At 44.0% G+C, this 16,656-nt stretch overlaps 1 protein-coding gene across 7 annotated transcripts in view; it reads right to left on the bottom strand.

Moving 5' to 3' along the window:
- LOC121536833 (plakophilin-4-like) overlaps positions 1-16,656 on the bottom strand; it is a 129,299-nt gene that overhangs the window by 61,188 nt on the left and 51,455 nt on the right. For all 7 annotated transcript variants that reach the window (XM_045206558.1, XM_045206554.1, XM_045206556.1 and 4 more), the window contains 2 exons: positions 12,730-12,842; positions 1,853-1,887 (listed from right to left, as the gene is read on the bottom strand). In XM_045206558.1, coding sequence (XP_045062493.1) covers positions 1,853-1,887; positions 12,730-12,842 — 148 coding nt within the window. The remainder of the gene's footprint in view (positions 1-1,852; positions 1,888-12,729; positions 12,843-16,656) is intronic.

Below are 16,656 nucleotides of genomic sequence, written 5' to 3'. Positions count from 1 at the left end.
GCCATTCTCCTTCGACTTCTCATCCACAAGCTGTTTTCGCCCACAGGACTGCCGCTGACTGGATGTTTTGTTTGTTTGTCGCACCATTCTCGGTAAACCCTAGACACTGTCACACGTGAAAAGCCCAAGCTCAGGACGGCATCCATTTCTGAGATACTGGATCCGGCGCACCTGGCACCGACGAACATACCACGCTCAAAGTCGCTTAGGTCAATCGTTATTCCCTTTCGAACGTTCAATCGAACAGTAACTGAATGCCTCGATGCACGTCTGCCTGCTTTTATATAAGCCACGGCCACCTGACTCACTGTCTGTAGGAGTGATCCATTTTCGTGAACCGGCGGTGTACCTAATAAACTGTCCAGTGTATACAGCGCATTTGGAAAGTATTCAGACCGCTTGACTTTTTTCACATTTTGTTACGATACATCCTTATTCTAAAATGGATTAAATAAATGAAAATTATCATCAATCTACACACAATACCCCATAATGACAAAGAGAAAACAGGTTTTTGCAAATGTTTGCAAATGTATTAAAAATAAAAAACAGAAATACCTTATTTACATAAGTATTCAGACCCTTTGCTATGAGACTCAAAATTGAGCTCAGGTGCATCCTGTTTCCATTGATCATCCTTGAGATGTTTCTATAACTTGGAGTCCACCTGTGGTAAATTCAATTGATTGGACATGATTTGGAAAGGCACACACCTGTCTATATAAGGTCCCACAGTTGACAGTGCATGTCAGAGCAAAAACCAAGCAATGAGGTCGAAGCAATTGTCCGTAGAGCTCCGAGACAGGATTGTGTCAAGGCACAGATCTGGGGAAGGGTACCAAAAAATGTCTGCAGAATTGAAGGTCCCCAAGAACACAGTGGCCTCCATTATTCTTAAATGGAAGAAGTTTGGAACCACCAAGACTCTTCCTAGAGCTGGCCGCCCGGCCAAACTGAGCAATCGGGGGAGAAGGGCCTTGGTCTGGGAGATTACCAAGAACCTGATGGGTTCCCATGGTGAAGCGTAGTGGTGGCAGCATCATGCTGTGGGGATGTTTTTCAGCGGCAGGGACTAGGAGACTAGTCAGTATCGAGGGAAAGATGAACAGAGATTCTTGATGAAAACCTGCTCCAGTGCGCTCAGGACCTCAGATTGGGGCGAAGGTTCACCTTCCAACAGGACAACGACCCTAAGCACACAGGCAAGACAATGCAAGAGTGGCTTCGGGACAAGTCTCTGAATGTCCTTGAGTGGCCCAGCCAGAGCCCGGACTTGAACCCGATCAAACATCTCTGGAGAGACCTGAAAATAGCTGTGCAGTGACACTCCCCATCCAACCGGCGCTTGAGAGGATATGCAGAAAAGAATGGGAGAAACTCCCCAAATACAGGTGTGCCAAGCTTGTAGCATCATACCCAAGAAGATTCGAGTCTGTAATCGCTGCCAAAGATGCATCAACAAAGTACTGAGTAAAGTGTCTGAATACTTATGTAAATGTGATATTTCAGGGGTCTTTTCATTATAAATTTGCAACAATTTCTAAAAACCTGTTTTTTCTTTGTCATTATGGGGTATTGTGTGTAGATTGATGAGAAGAAAAAGTGAAAGGGTCTGAATATTTTCTGAATGCACTGTATCCATGGCATGGTATCATGGTATGGTTTTCAATGATTCACAAGAATATCAGTCAGTGTATGGTGACATGGACTTTGTGTCCCAAATGGCACCCAATTCACTATATAGTGCACTACTTTTGACCAGAGCCCTCTAGGCCCTGGTCAAAATGTGTGCACTATAAAGGGAATGGGGAATGTGTCAGACATGGTGTAGGGAAGGATGATCAGACTGTACCTGCAGATCTCCAGGGGAGGGACTTCTCAGACGAGCTGAAAGACAAAAAGAGAGAAGGTCTTAGATACATGTACAAATATTAGACAGAAAGTGAATGTTCTCAACATGACACTTGTTTAAATTCATATAGCAGATATCCAGCAGAGATCCTCCGAATGCTTTCAAATGGGCCTATTTTACTTGTTGCTTGAGATAAAAGTGTGTCTCATGCCTCTGGCCATCGTAAGTTCAGATGCAATCAGAGCATTCATAGATCGGACAAAATAGAAAGAAACAGAGATAATTGTTGTGGCCAGTGCAGCATATGCCTACATACAAATAACATGGTTACAACCAAACATTTAAATATGATTCAAAATGGTTGTTTCTCCTCTCTAGTTGCAAAGGAGGCCTTCGTGACAGGTGGTCTTTACTGCCACGACAGACAGAGAACGAGGAGGATCATCCTTTTCCATGAGGTTGTGTCGGTTATTTTTCATCCTCGCCAGTCCTTAAGAAACACACTTTGCGAACAAACGGAAAAGGTCAGGCTTGACCATCTATCCTGATGGGGTCTGAGGCTCTGATAGGCTCGGAGGCTGAAGACAAGCTGCTAGCCCTGCTACTAGAGTAAATAGAAAAAACCTATTGATCTCTGAGCAAAAATGCCAATGCCCCGCCGATAATAAAACATAGACGGAAGCAGGCAAGCATGACACGTGTGCACACACATACGCGGACAGACGGACGTGCGCACACACACACGGATGGCTGCACACATGCACGGACACACACACGGATCTGCCTGTTCTGAGTTACTACTGCATGCTGAGCATACGCAACGATGACATGGATGCCGGTGCATATTCCTCAGCAATAAAGGGGCAGTTGTCTCCCAAGAATAATGAGGGATACAGCTTGGTGGCCAGAGAGAGAGGCCACATTAAAACACATTATGGCCCTCAGACAAACACTGAGGCTACGCTCCAAATGACGCCCTATTCACTATACAGTGCACTACTTTTCCCTGGTCAAAAGTAGTGCACTACATAGGGAATAGGGTGCCATTTTGGACGCAGCCTGGGCATGCTGGTAATGCTGGTATTGCAGAACCAAGTGGATGTATAGGTAGGGAGTGTGATGGATGGTGGGGTCAGTAGTGCCTGGTCCTGGATCAGTGGAGAGGTGGGCAGGCAGAAAGCTCAAACTGATGCCAGAGACTAGAGGCAGCCATCCCAATCATGGGCCTGGGAAAGTGCTGAGGCAGGAGAGGAGAGGGCCAGGGCTTAACGGATGAGCCCATTCCTACTGAAGCCAACCAGAGAGCAACTCTGTTGTAGTGTCCCAAGTGGGCACCTTACTCTCTATATAGTGCACTACTTTTGACCAGGGCGCAAAGGACATACAGTAGATCCTATTTGGCTCTGGACAAACGTTGCGCACTATGTAGGGAATAGGGTGCCATTTGGGACGCTCGCTCTGTCTGTAAGAGGCCATAAAACTAGGCCCCAAGTTGCTACGCTATAGTATACCTCAGCCACTTCAACATGATTATAGGGGGGGAAGACATTTACATTTTAGTCATTTAGCAGACGCTCTTATCCAGAACGACTTACAGTTAGTGAGTGCATGCATAAAAAAAATGTCATACTGGTCCCCCGTGGGAATTGAACCCACAACCCTGCCGTTGCAAGCGCCATGCTCTACCAACTGAGCTACACGGGACTCTCAAAGCAGAGAGCAGCACTAAACTAAAGCGCACCAAGTCCAAACCTGTAAAAGCTTTAACTAATAGCCACCTGGACCGGCCAGCTTCAATTAGAAAAGGACCTTTCAAACATAGAGCAATTTACAGGGCATTTCTAATGCTCAAGCCATCTAGAATACTTATGTGAGCGCTGGACCTAAAAGCAGGGTTCCCACCCATGTGCTTTCCAAGGAAATATCTAGTGGGTCATTATTGCCATGCACCTTGGTTGTTCCACCAATTCAGTGCCTTTTGAGATGTGCAACTTGGTGAAAAACATTTGATTTCACCTAATTTTAACATTCTGTCATAAAGAGCACATGTTCAACTTAATAAAAAACATGTTCTCATCAAGAGGTTAATAAAAAAAGTACTATAGTAAGATCTTATTAAGTGCCAAATAGAGTAACAGGGTTGAACGTAACAGGATTGACCGTAAGAGGGTTGACACTTTCATCTTAAATCAGCCATCAGCCAATTGTGACAGGGGAAATTGAAGCTTGTTGTGTGCAACAGGAAGAGGTAATTGAATGCAAGCTTCCCCCAAAAAATTTAATTGCTAAACCATTTAAAATTGCCAATGAGAGTAGAACCAGCTCAACTGCTTTTACACTATGATTTGACTATTATATGTTCAATGTTTCTTTAGATCTTTTTTTTTTTTTTAAGGAATAGTTAAACCATATTAAAATTAGAGTTCAGCTCACGTAACAGGGTTGACAAAATGAGGGACAGGTTTTTTACCTTAAAATTAATCACTAATCACAGGAAATAAATACCAATCTTAAGAAATGACTGTCAAAGCAACAAAATAAATAGGGCTTTACAATGATGGTGAAAACTTGGAGAAATGGGTTACAATCTTCCTGGAAGTCACATAGGGTGAATGGAGGGACATGTCAAAATGCAGAATTCTTTATTCATATTAAAAATGAGATTTATTGAATTCTCCATGTGGTCTATATTAAAGGGCACTTCATTGATTATAACAGGCTTTTAAAATGCAATATTGGTGAACATTTTACTTAAAGGGGCAATGCAGTTAAAACATGATTTTCCTGTTTAAAAAAATAATATTTCCACACTAGAAGGTCCAAATTCCAAATGAATTGTGAAAATGATAACGCCCTTTTTGTGTAAGAGCTGTTTTAAAAAAAAATCCTGGAATTTCAGCCTGTTCAGGTGGAATGGAACTTTTGGCCCACATCATTACGTCACAATGTGATCTTATTATAATAAACCAATGACTGCTCATCTGGGTAAGGGCGTGGGCTCTAGACCATCCTGTCAACCAATCAGGGCTGTTATGTAAATATCTTCAAATTTGTTTCCTAACGCCCACATGAACAGACTGAGCATTTCAATGGCCAAAGGCAGCTCAGGGAAATAAATGATTCAAATACATATTTGAGTTATTTTCATTAAATAAACACACACACTGATTTATTAGACATACAGTGATGATTTAAAAATAAAATTACAAAGACTGCGACAGAAAGTGTGGAACGACCCAGCTGCTGTTGCCGTTTGCTGACTGGATCTTTCCATTTCATGGAATGTTAAATGAACTTATAGAATTCGGCAGTGGTGGAAAAAGTACCCAATTGTCATACTTGAGTAAAAGTAAAGATACCTTAATAGAAAATGACTCAAGTAAAAGTGAAAGTCACCCAGTAAAATAGTCCTTGAGTAAAAGTCTAAAAGTATTTGGTTTTAAATATCCTTAAGCATCAAAAAGTATCAAAGGAAAAGTAAAAATAATTTCAAATTCCTTGTATTTTTTTATTTTTATTTACGGATAGCCAGGGACACACTACAACACTCAGACATAATTTACAAACAAAGCATTAGTGTTTAGTGAGTCCGCCAGATCAGAGGCAGTAGGGATGACCAGGGATGTTCTCTTGATCAGTGTGTGAATTTAACCATTTTAGAGTACTTTTGGATGGCAGGGAAAATGTATGTAGTAAAAAGTACATTATTTTCTTTAGGAATGTAGTGAAGAAAAAGTAAAGTATAAATAGTAAAGTAAAGTACAGACACCCAAAAAAACTACTTAAGTAGTACTTTAAAGTATTTTTACTTAAGTACTTTACACCACTGGAATTAGGGGAGGGCGATCTGCATGCCAACGAGGCGCAGGCAATTAAAAGAGGAAGCTAGGAGAGGTGTGCTCCACTGAGCCATGGCAGATGAAGTGGCACAACATTACATACCAAATGCCACCCTAGTTCATTTATAGGGCCCTACTTTTGACCAGGGCCCATAGGGGCGGACCATAAGACTCTGGTCAAAAGTAGTGCACTATATAAGGAATAGGGTGCCCTTTGGGACGTGGCCACAAACTCCTGCTATCGTCATACCCAGTCTCACAGTCACAGCAGCCTGGGTGAGTGGAGGGAGACGGACAGTAAACTGCTGATACTCAAACATTACAAAAAAAAACCATCCCTGACAGCAAAACTTTAGCTCACACCCACATCACTCCGGTGGTAAGCTACAAAGGGGAAGTGTTTACGCCTTCCATTCCAGTGAAGGGTGAAGTTGCCCTTAGACGCTGATCTTGGGTCAGTTTTGCATTTCCCCGACAAATGGTTAAGGAAAACATTCAAAAAGGATCTTTCAGTATTTTCTTCATTAGTCCACCAAGAAGCAAAGTGTCACCTGCCACATCATGATGCAAAATGCATTTGCAGATGAACTCATGGATACCATTTTTATGTCTCTGCGTGCAGTTTGAAGGAAGTTGCTAACTAGCGCTAGCGCAATTGCTAGCTAGCGTTAGCACAATGACTGGAAGTCTATATCAGATACTATAGACTTCCACAAGTTAATCTGAATGGGGAAGTAGATATCCAGAAGTATCCCTTTAAGTTTAGGATTGGGGGAGGGGAAGCTGATCCTAGATCTGTACCTACGGGAAATTTCACTCCGGAGCTTCCATTCCCCCAGTGGGAGGTCTCATCAGTCTCAACCCACCCAGAAAGTTTGGCCGCTGGTCAAATCGTACCACCCCTGATGCCTGTATTTTTTTCCCTCATCAATCTACACACAATACCCAATAATGACAAAGCGAAAACAGGTTTTTAGACATTTTCGCAAATGTATTAAAATAAAAAAACAGAAATACCTTATTTACATAAGTATTCAGACCCTTTGCTATCAGACTCAAAATTGAGCTCAGGTGCATCCTGTTTCCATTGATCATCCTTGAGATGTTTCTACAACTTCATTGGAGTCCACCTGTGGTCAATTCAATTGATTGGACATGATTTGGAAAGGCACACACCTGTTATATAAGGTCCCACAGTTGACAGTGCATGTCAGAGCAAAAACCAAGCCATGAGGTCGAAGGAATTGTCCGTAGAGCTCAGAGACAGGATTGTGTCGAGGTTACAGATCTGGGGAAGGGTACCAAACAATTTCTGGAGCATTGAAGGTCCCAAGAACACAGTGGCCTCCATTCTTAAATGGAAGAAGTTTGGAACCACCAAGACTCTTCCTAGAGCTGGCCGCCCGGCCAAACTGAGCAATCGGGAGAGAAGGGCCTTGGTCAGGGAGGTGACCAAGAACCCGATGGTCACTCTGACAGAGCTCCAGAGTTCCTCTGCGGAGATGGGAGAGCCTTCCAGAAGGATAACCATCTCTGCAGCACTCCACCAATCAGGCTTTTAAGGTAGAGTAGCCAGACGGAAGCCACTCTTCAGTAAAAGGCACATGACAGCCTGCTTGAAGTTTGCCAAAAGGCACCTAAAGACTCTCAGACCATGAGAAGCAAGACTCTCTGGTCTGATTAAACCAAGATTGATCTCTTTGGCCTGAATGCCAAGCGTCACGTCTGGAGGAAACCTGGAACCATCCCTACGGTGAAGCATGGTGGTGGCAGCATCATGCTGTGGGGATGTTTTTCCATCGGCAGGGACTGGGAGACTAGTCAGTATCGAGGGAAAGATGAACGGAGCAAAGTACAGAGAGATCCGTGATGCAAACCTGCTCCAGAGCGCTTAGGACCTCAGACTGGGGCGAAGGTTCACCTTCCAACAGGACAACGACCCTAAGCACACAGCCAAGACAACACAGGAGTGGCTTCGGGACAAGTCTCTGTATGTCCTTGAGTGGCCCAGCCAGAGCCCGGACTTGAACCCGATCTAACATCTCTGGAGAGACCTGAATACAGCTGTGTAGCGACGCTCCCCATCCAACCTGAAAGAGCTTGAGAGGATCTGCAGAGAAGAATGGGAGAAACTCCCCAAATACAGGTGTGCCAAGCTTGTAGCGTCATACCCAAGAAGACTCGAGGCTGTAATCGCTGCCAAAGGTGCTTCAACAAAGTACTGAGTAAAGGGTTTGAATACTTATGTAAATGGGTATTTCTCTTTTTTAATTTTTTAAAATAAATTTGCTTAAGATTCTAAAAAACGGTTTTTGCTTTGTCATTATAGGGCATTGTGTGTAGAATAATGAGGGGGAAAAACAATTTAATCCATTTTAAAATAAGGCTGTAACGTAACAAAATGTGGAAAAAGTCAAGAGGTATCAATACTTTCCGAATGCACTGTATGAGGAAGTACTCCAGTACTGGAGGTGTAATGAAATGTAATGAGCCCCAACAGAACACTTTAGCATGGTGTCACCTCTATTGTTGGGTCGGACGGGCTACTGAGCTAAGCGCTGGCTTTCGGTCTAGGCTAGTCTGTTCCATTCAGACACAAATGGCACCAGGATTACTGTGCATGTTGTCTTTACAGGGCTGTGGAGGAGGTGCCGGGTCTGTATTGATCCCACAGTGGGACGCCAATGACTCTCTCTCCCCCAGACTGATTGTGATGGCTCTATTCTGGACGCTGCTTCACTACAGTCCAGGGAGTAGGGAGCATTACCTCACAGTACAGGGAGCGTTCACCAGCCATCCTCAGTCACGGAGTGTTTCAAAGCCCTCCTCAGTCAGTAGTACAGGGAGCTTTACCCATATTGTACAGTCAGTACAGACCAGAGAGCGTGTTCTCCAGTCAACACAGTACAGGCAGCACCACACAGCCCAGCCAGCCAGCCCAGCTGTGGCAGCTCTCTGGCCACCGGCCATCCTGGACATAATATGACCTGCCAAAGCTGATTACTCTGGCTAGGGTCACCAAAACGCCACAACCTCTCCCAACTGGCCATGGCCATCACATGATTGGAATTAATTGCATACAAGGTATACAAAGGTTCAAAATAACCCTGCAAAACACTCAATGTTATGATAAAAGGGCTAAGCCTATATCGGTTGTGAGTGCTGAGAATATGACCAGAGGAAATTACCCCTATCCTGTAGGGAGAAAATGTCACTGATACCTTGGTATCTAACAATCAAACAATATGATGAATATCATGGCCGAGGATGGAGAAGCCTCTTGTGGAGGAAATAGCAGTAAATAGCCTGGTTGACACCCTTTTCCCTGTAGGCAGCCTTTGTTTGGAAACTTTGGAGAGCCTCTCTCTCTGGCCAGGCTGCTCTTCAGCTCCTCTTTGCAGCAGTTCTGGGAGCCCTGAGCTCTGTAATGGACACTCACACATGGAGAGCTGCTGTTGGCCAGCTGGAGCCATGCAGGTCCCAAATGGCACCCTATTCCCTATGTAGTGCGCTACTTTTGATCAGCTCCAGAAAGAAGTGCACTACATAGGGAATAGGGTGCCATTTGGACGTACCTTAGGTCTGCGGCGAGGAAATGCTTCCTATGAGGGCCCCAGGGTTATTACCACCCCAGAAAGAGCTTTCATGATTTAGGGTACACTCTACTTTCAAGAACTGGAGTCTGGAGCACTATACCCACATAGAACTATACTGGCTAAATGGCAAATGAGTTCTAACGGGCAAGCCACAAAGAGACATAGCACTAGAAAGTAGAGACCTCATTTCCTCTACACAATACGTTGTATACACACACTGGGTGTGTCCCAAATGGCACCATACTCCCATATAAAGTGCACTACTTTTGACCAGAGCTCTACGGGCCCTGGTCAAAATTTGTACATTACATGAGTAATATGGGACATAAATTCAGACGCAGCCGAATATCTCACACAATTCAACATGTTGGCCATTACTCAAAAACCAGACCAATACTCGTCACATCAACATAGTGCATAACTGACTGACTGACTTAATTAAAGCGGCCATATTAAAAACCAACAGAAACACCAGTATTAATAGCTGCCACTAACGTATTCATTAAGCAATTTCCCTAAAATGTCACAGTCCATTAACCTCCTCTCTTATTTCCCTTGCTGCATTTCACCATTAACATTCCTACTCAACACTACATCAGTGTTCAAACAGCAACACCAAGAGCTATGATCCCCCCAAAATTAATCAATGATATCCAATGGTGCATAGCTAGATCCCTTTAAACCACATAATACCCTACCTCTTCAAATAGCATCTTAAATAAGACATCTCAGTCTTTTCCTACAAGCACTGACTTTGATGATAACTTCTGTGTTGAGGAAAAATGTAATTACTACAACTGTGAGTGGCGCAGTGGTCTAAGGCACTGCAGTGCAGTGCTAGCTGTGCCACTAGAGATCCTGGTTCGAATCCAGGCTCTGTCGTAGCCGGCCGCGACCGGGAGACCCATGGGGCGGCGCACAATTGGCCCAGCGTCGTCCAGGGTAGGGGAGGGAATGGCCGGCAGGGGTGTAGCTCAGTTGGTAGAGCATGGCGTTTGCAACGCCAGGGTTGTGGGTTCGTTTCCCACGGGGGGCCAGTATGAAAAAATAAATAAATATATATATATATATATATATATATATATATATATATATAATGTATGCACTCACTAACTGTAAGTTGCTCTGGATAAGAGCGTCTGCTAAATGACTAAAATGTAAATGTAATGTGGTTGTCTTACCTAGCTATCTTAAGATGAATGCACTTCCTGTAAATCGCTTTAGATAAAAGCATCTGCTAAATTACTAAATTGTAAATGTAGGCTAAATACAGAATGAGTCCCAAATGGCACCCAATTCCCTATATAGTGCACTACTTTTGACCAGAGCTTGTCAAACGTAGTGAATAGGGTGACATTTGGGACTCAACCTAAATCTGAACAGTTCTTCAAATAAACCCACCAACGGATATACGTAACATGACATCCATATAGCATCTCAAAGTAAGCATGCAGGAGATTTAGCCAGACATAGGAAAAGCTCAGCGATTTGAATGTAATGTTGGCTAATGTAAATAAACGAAGGCTCCCGTGGACAGATGTGTGTGTGGTGGCCAGTGAGACATGAGGAGGAACAGCACAGAGCATTATCTTAACTGATGTGTGCGGAATTGAAGGACCAAATGGCACCCTACTCCCTTAAGGCATCAGCATGCTTCAGTTCAGCTGGCGCTTAGCCGAATTCGGCTAGCCGAAACGAACGAGTGTGCTTGCATACTCCCTTAAAAGACCTTCGCTTGAGAAACTAGAAATAAAAGCAGCAATAGTACTGTTTGTTCATTTTGAGACGCTGTAGCCAGTATGCACTTCCTCAAAATAGTCAGAATTAATCTCAAATAACGAAAGAAATCTGTCAATAATTTTGACGTTTTTGCAGAGGAGATCTTTGTCGCGCAATTTTACATCTAAGTAAGATGTTTGGAGCAGTATTTCTCAATGAAAAAATGTGCATGAAAACAAGTCGTTAAGGGATCATAGCCTTCACCTGGATTCACCTGGTCAGTCTATGTCATGGAAAGAGCGGGTGTTCTTAATGTTTTGTATACGATTGTGTACTTGTATGTTGATGTAAGTTGAATGACAACAAATACTTTGACGAATCCTTACTGTTGACCAATCACCGACGAAGGGGCGTAGACTTCGGCTCCAAACTTCGGCTTGCCTCTAGAAAATGTTTTGTGTGCCCGAACAGCCAAAAAAACACTCACCGAAGTCCAAAACTAACAAAAAGTTGTCATAATATATTCACGAACTCTTCCAAAATGTTTCGGCTGGGAAGAACGCGGACGCCTTCAGAGCCCTAGTCAAAAGTAGTGCACTATAAATAGGGAATAGCCTTACATTTGGGACGCAGCCAAGCTCAGCCAAGGCACCAACCAAGAGGCTGCTAGCTATAGCCTATACAGCAGGGTTTCCCAACTGCCAGCCCCCGGACCAAATGTGATTTTATTTGGTTGCATGCCAAACTATGTAGAATTGCAGAAATGTTGCATCAAAACTGCAACATTTTCCCTACGCCGCCAAGATACCTTTCTAGCTAATAGACTATGTAAGAGTTCACACTTCCTCTTCCAATTAAAATAAAATAAATAATAAATAAATATGCCATTTAGCAGACGCTTTTATCCAAAGCGACTTACAGTCATGCGTGCATACATTTTTGTGTATGGGTGGTCCCGGGGATCGAACCCACTACCTTGGCGTTACAAGCGCCGTGCTCTACCAGTTGAGCTACAGAGGACCACAGGACCTCTCCAATTAACTGTGGAGAGGTCAAAATAATTCAACTGTCTACCAAATCTATTATTTACTTTTTGCTAACATACAGTATGATGGGGATCCCTGGGTCGTAGGTTTACCTGGGTGGGGGTTCCTGGGTCGTGGGTTTACCTGGGTGGGGGTTACTGGGCAAGAAAAGTTTGAAAACCCCTCCCTATGCAAGTATGCAACGCAATAAGCTATGCAAAATGCTTGGCGTACTTGCCTAGCAAAAATACACAAACGTGTGCAGCGGCGCAAGTACGCAGGACAGCAATATTGCATAGCTAATTGTGTTCTTGCGTTGCATAATTGCGTAGGGTATAAATTAGGCTTAAGCCTTGACCAGCAAACTTCCTGCCATCTTCTCCGGTTACTGCCCACTTCAACCATTTTTTACATCTGCTACCATAGACAACCAACTGTGTTTTTACTTATCTCAGCAATGTAATGGTGAGTCAAACTGATAGGTGAATTGATGAGAGCATCTAAGATGACGCCTCCATCTCTGTTTCATATACACTGTCCAATCAGATTTCAGTACACTGCAACTGTATTCCCTTGCCAAGAGGCTACACTATGGAGTACGCCAACTTCTCCGACTGAGGAAGAAGCCATGTGCCAAGCTATGACGAGCATGTAGGCTACACTGTATGGGACTATGTGTGTGTGTGTGTGTGCATTACCTGTCGCTAGCAGCGCCTGGCGACTCGGCCCCGAGTCTGCATCTTTCCAGCTGATTGGCCACAATCTGTCTCTCTACCTCCAGCTCCCTGGTCAGCCTCTCAAACTGGAGCTCCTGCAGAAAGACACAAGGACAAGACACATTAACACAAGGTCGGCGATGCCATGCCTTATACAAGGTCTCCCTTGTAAAATGTGTATTCTGGCCTGACTGGTACTTCCTGGTAAAAAAGAAAAAAAAAGAAGACATGGTGCTTCTCCACTGATGATGATGATGATGACATGGTCCCCTGTAGCTCAGTTGGTAGAGCATGGCGCTTGCAACGCCAGGGTTGTGGGTTCGTTTCCCACGGGGGGCCAGTATGAAAAATGTATGCACTCACTAACTGTAAGTCGCTCTGGATAAGAGCGTCTGCTAAATGACTAAAATTTAAAAAATGTAAAAGGAGGAATGATAACAGTTTGATAGCTTTGAAGAAGCCCTTCCAGGTCGCAGTTGTAAATGAGAACCTGTTCTCAACTGGCTTACCTGGTTAAATAAAGGTGAAAAAAAAAAAAAAAAAAAAGAACAGAAGCAGCCTGGTTCTTCGCGTGTACAGGCACTACACAATAGAGGATGTACAAAAACAAGCACAATCACTCTCTAATAACGTGGAGAAATGATATGCCTTGGAAAACAAAGAAACCATTTAAACCACACACACACACACACACACACACACTAATGTTTGTGGTCCTCTGTAGCTCAATTGGTAGAGCATGGCGCTTGTAACACCTGGGTAGTGGGTTCGATCCCCGGGACCACCCATACGTTAAAAAAAATATGCACGCATGACTGTAAGTCACTTTGGATAAAAGCGTCTGCTAAATGGCATATGTACAGCCCACACAGAGATAGAAGCACCACTTTAGCCTGGGCAAAAATAGTGCTATTCCGCCTTGCTTCTACTAGCTGCTCCTCAGGGAGCAATGCAGGAATCAGTATCTGACTCTTCTAATTATCTATCCCCAGTGAGGCTGCCTGTCTAGGACTCTGCCTGGGATCTCTCTCTGTGTCTCAGCCGGGCTTCAAGCACTGCAGCATGTCATAGGAAGAGAGACTCACATATACACAAAACGAATGCATGCATGTATACACACACACACACACACACACACAACTAGCCCTACATACATCCCGCACAGCCATTTCCCACTCACCTTAATTGCATGTGGGGCTGAGGAGGCGGTAATCTAGCTAGCCTAGCTCGCGCTTTCTTCAGCCCAGCTGTAGTCCCTTCCATAAAGCATCACCCAGCCACAGTCCCAGCCACAGCACTCTACTCCTCAAGAGGAAGTTGGCCACTGTCTCTGTGGCTTCAGGGTGCCCACTTTTCACGCCTCCTCTCCACCACTCCTGTAGGTGCTCCGAGAACGTCTCTTGACTGGAGACTCATTCGGCTCAGAAGAATGCTAGTTAATGCTCCCTCACACCCTCCCCTCCCGCCTTGACTTGTCCCCTCCTCTCCGCTCTCCTCTGGCTCTGTAATGGTCATGTGCAGCCTATTCCTGCTGCAGAGAGGGGAACACTGCTCAAACCTGCTCCTCCACACACACACACAGAGCGAGCGAGAGAGACAACACTGCAGTTTCCTCAGGAAGTAGGAACATCCACAGTGTGGCTCTGCTCCCGCCAATAGCGAGCACGCGCACACCCCCACCCCCATACCCACCCACCCACACCCACCCCACACAGGATCTTAAACAGGGACAGAAACAGAGATCTCCATGTGTATATAGCCTCCTGTCCTGACAGGAAGACACACTGATATACTTTAAAGGAAAGTATCAATCCTTCATGGAAGCCGCTTTAGAAATGTATAGAGGAAAACTTATTTTCTGTTCAAGAATCAGGCCTATGATGACAAATAAAACAGACTAAATCTAGTTATCAAGTCAAGCTTACTCTGAGTCTAGTTATTATAGATTCTCTCTGAGTAAGTTCATAAAATCTCAAGGTCTTAGGGACAATGATATATTTTTAGGGACATCTAGCAAAATATGTCCTGGGGTGATGTTGTAACTGCTCATCCATCTAAATAAAGCTCAACACTGCACTGCACAGGGTAATTTAACAGCGCTAGTGTACTGTGTGTGTGTGTGTGTGTGTGTGTGTGTGTGTGACGCCAACAGCTTGTACCCATCCTCATGCTCTCTCAGCACTGCACCACATTACACATGATATTAAACCTCTGAGCGCATAGACCACTGGTATATGCATGTCTCCGCACATTCCACTTTCATAATCGTCTCTTCAAAGCATGTGTGCAGTTTGACTGGCTACGCTGTCCGATCACTGGTGCGAGAGTATCTGTTTAGACTAGAGTAGAGAAGTAGAGTATAGAAAGAGAGAGTGGGACTTTATGCCCCCCCCCCCAAAAAAAACAACAAATAATCTTTCCAGTTCATTGTAGGCTAGGGGAGTTCTGGTAATCCACTGCCATGGGAGAAAAGTAGGCCACCAGGATCCAAGAGTTAATACTGTGGAGTTATTACTGAGTGCTGTTGTGTATAAGAAAGAACATTTGATGAAACTCGCAGGGGTGCTTCTTGTAGGCAAACAGAGAAAAGATTCAAACAAACAATTTCACAGCCAGTAGGCAGGACAGTATGGAAGCACTGGGCCAGAGCCTGATAGAAACACATAACAGCATGTGTCCCAAATGGCATCCTTTTCCCTTTGTAGTGCACCTCTCTGGAGCAGGGCAGTGCACTGTATAGGGAATAGGATGCCATTTGGGATGCCTTCAGGGTGGACGACCCTTACAGGCAGAGAACACAGATATGCTTCAGTTCTACTGCTCCCTCCCTCTCATTAGCTCACTACGGAAAACACTTTCCACATGATACAACACGATCGTATCATGGACTATTAAAAAACATTTTCATTTGAATTTGAACATTTCTTGAAGAAGATGTACAAATGTTTGTGTAAACACACAGAAAGAAACATATTTTGTCATGAACATAGTTGGCCGTGTTTTCAGTTGACTATGTTTGCCTTCTATCTAAGCTCCTACTCAAATTGTCCTGTTTGACTGTGCTTGTCTTGCATGTTCGAGGGGAAGAATCGTACTAGTCTCATTGCTAGATATAGGGTGCCCTAGCGGTCAAGAGCATTGGGTCAGTAACCGAAAAGTCGCTGGTTTGAATCCCAGAAGCAGACTTCGATGTGCCCTTGAGCAAGGCACTTACAGGAGCAATTAGGGTTAAGTCGCTCTGGATAAGAGCGTCTGCTAAATCAGGGGTTCCCAAACTTTTTCACCCAGGCCCCCTTCCAGCATTGGGTACATCCTGCGTGCCACGTCTATTTCTCTGGGCACAAGCACTGTTCATGACACAAATTGTTCACACCCGTCTTGTTGGCGGAGAGAATATTTTGCAGGTTTAAAAGCTTATTTCCTGCAATTCTATACATTTTGCCATGTCTAATTATATTCATGTGATATTTGAATAACTAACATTACTACAAAATCTATGGGCTAAAAAACCTAGCTAAAAAACAGTAGCCGACATGGGCTAGTTGATCTGGACATTTCTGACAAGTTCTAAATAGCTCTCTAAGGTATGCAATGACTGACATGACGAGGAAAACTGATGAAATTTCGAAATTGCACTTTGTACATTCTACTATTACAACTTTCAAAAGTAAGTTGAAAGCCAGACTGAGTTCCTTAAAAAAAAAAATATATATATATATATATTAAATAAATGACATTCAAGGTAATATTGTGTTGCATTTTCTACTGAGCAACTCCAATGCAGCAGGTCTAAATAGAATCCAGATTGTGTTTATGGTCAAACAGGGCAGAGAGGGGCATCTGCTGCTGCCATAAGGTGCTAAGGGCTTGATACACACGACTATAGGACCAGCTCCAAGCCTGTCCTAC

This window comes from Coregonus clupeaformis, chromosome 23 (genome assembly GCF_020615455.1).
Source record: "Coregonus clupeaformis isolate EN_2021a chromosome 23, ASM2061545v1, whole genome shotgun sequence".
In the NCBI taxonomy this organism is placed as follows: domain Eukaryota; kingdom Metazoa; phylum Chordata; class Actinopteri; order Salmoniformes; family Salmonidae; genus Coregonus; species Coregonus clupeaformis.
The sequence above is the reverse complement of the archived record's forward strand: the minus strand, read 5'-3'. Positions and strand labels throughout refer to the sequence as shown.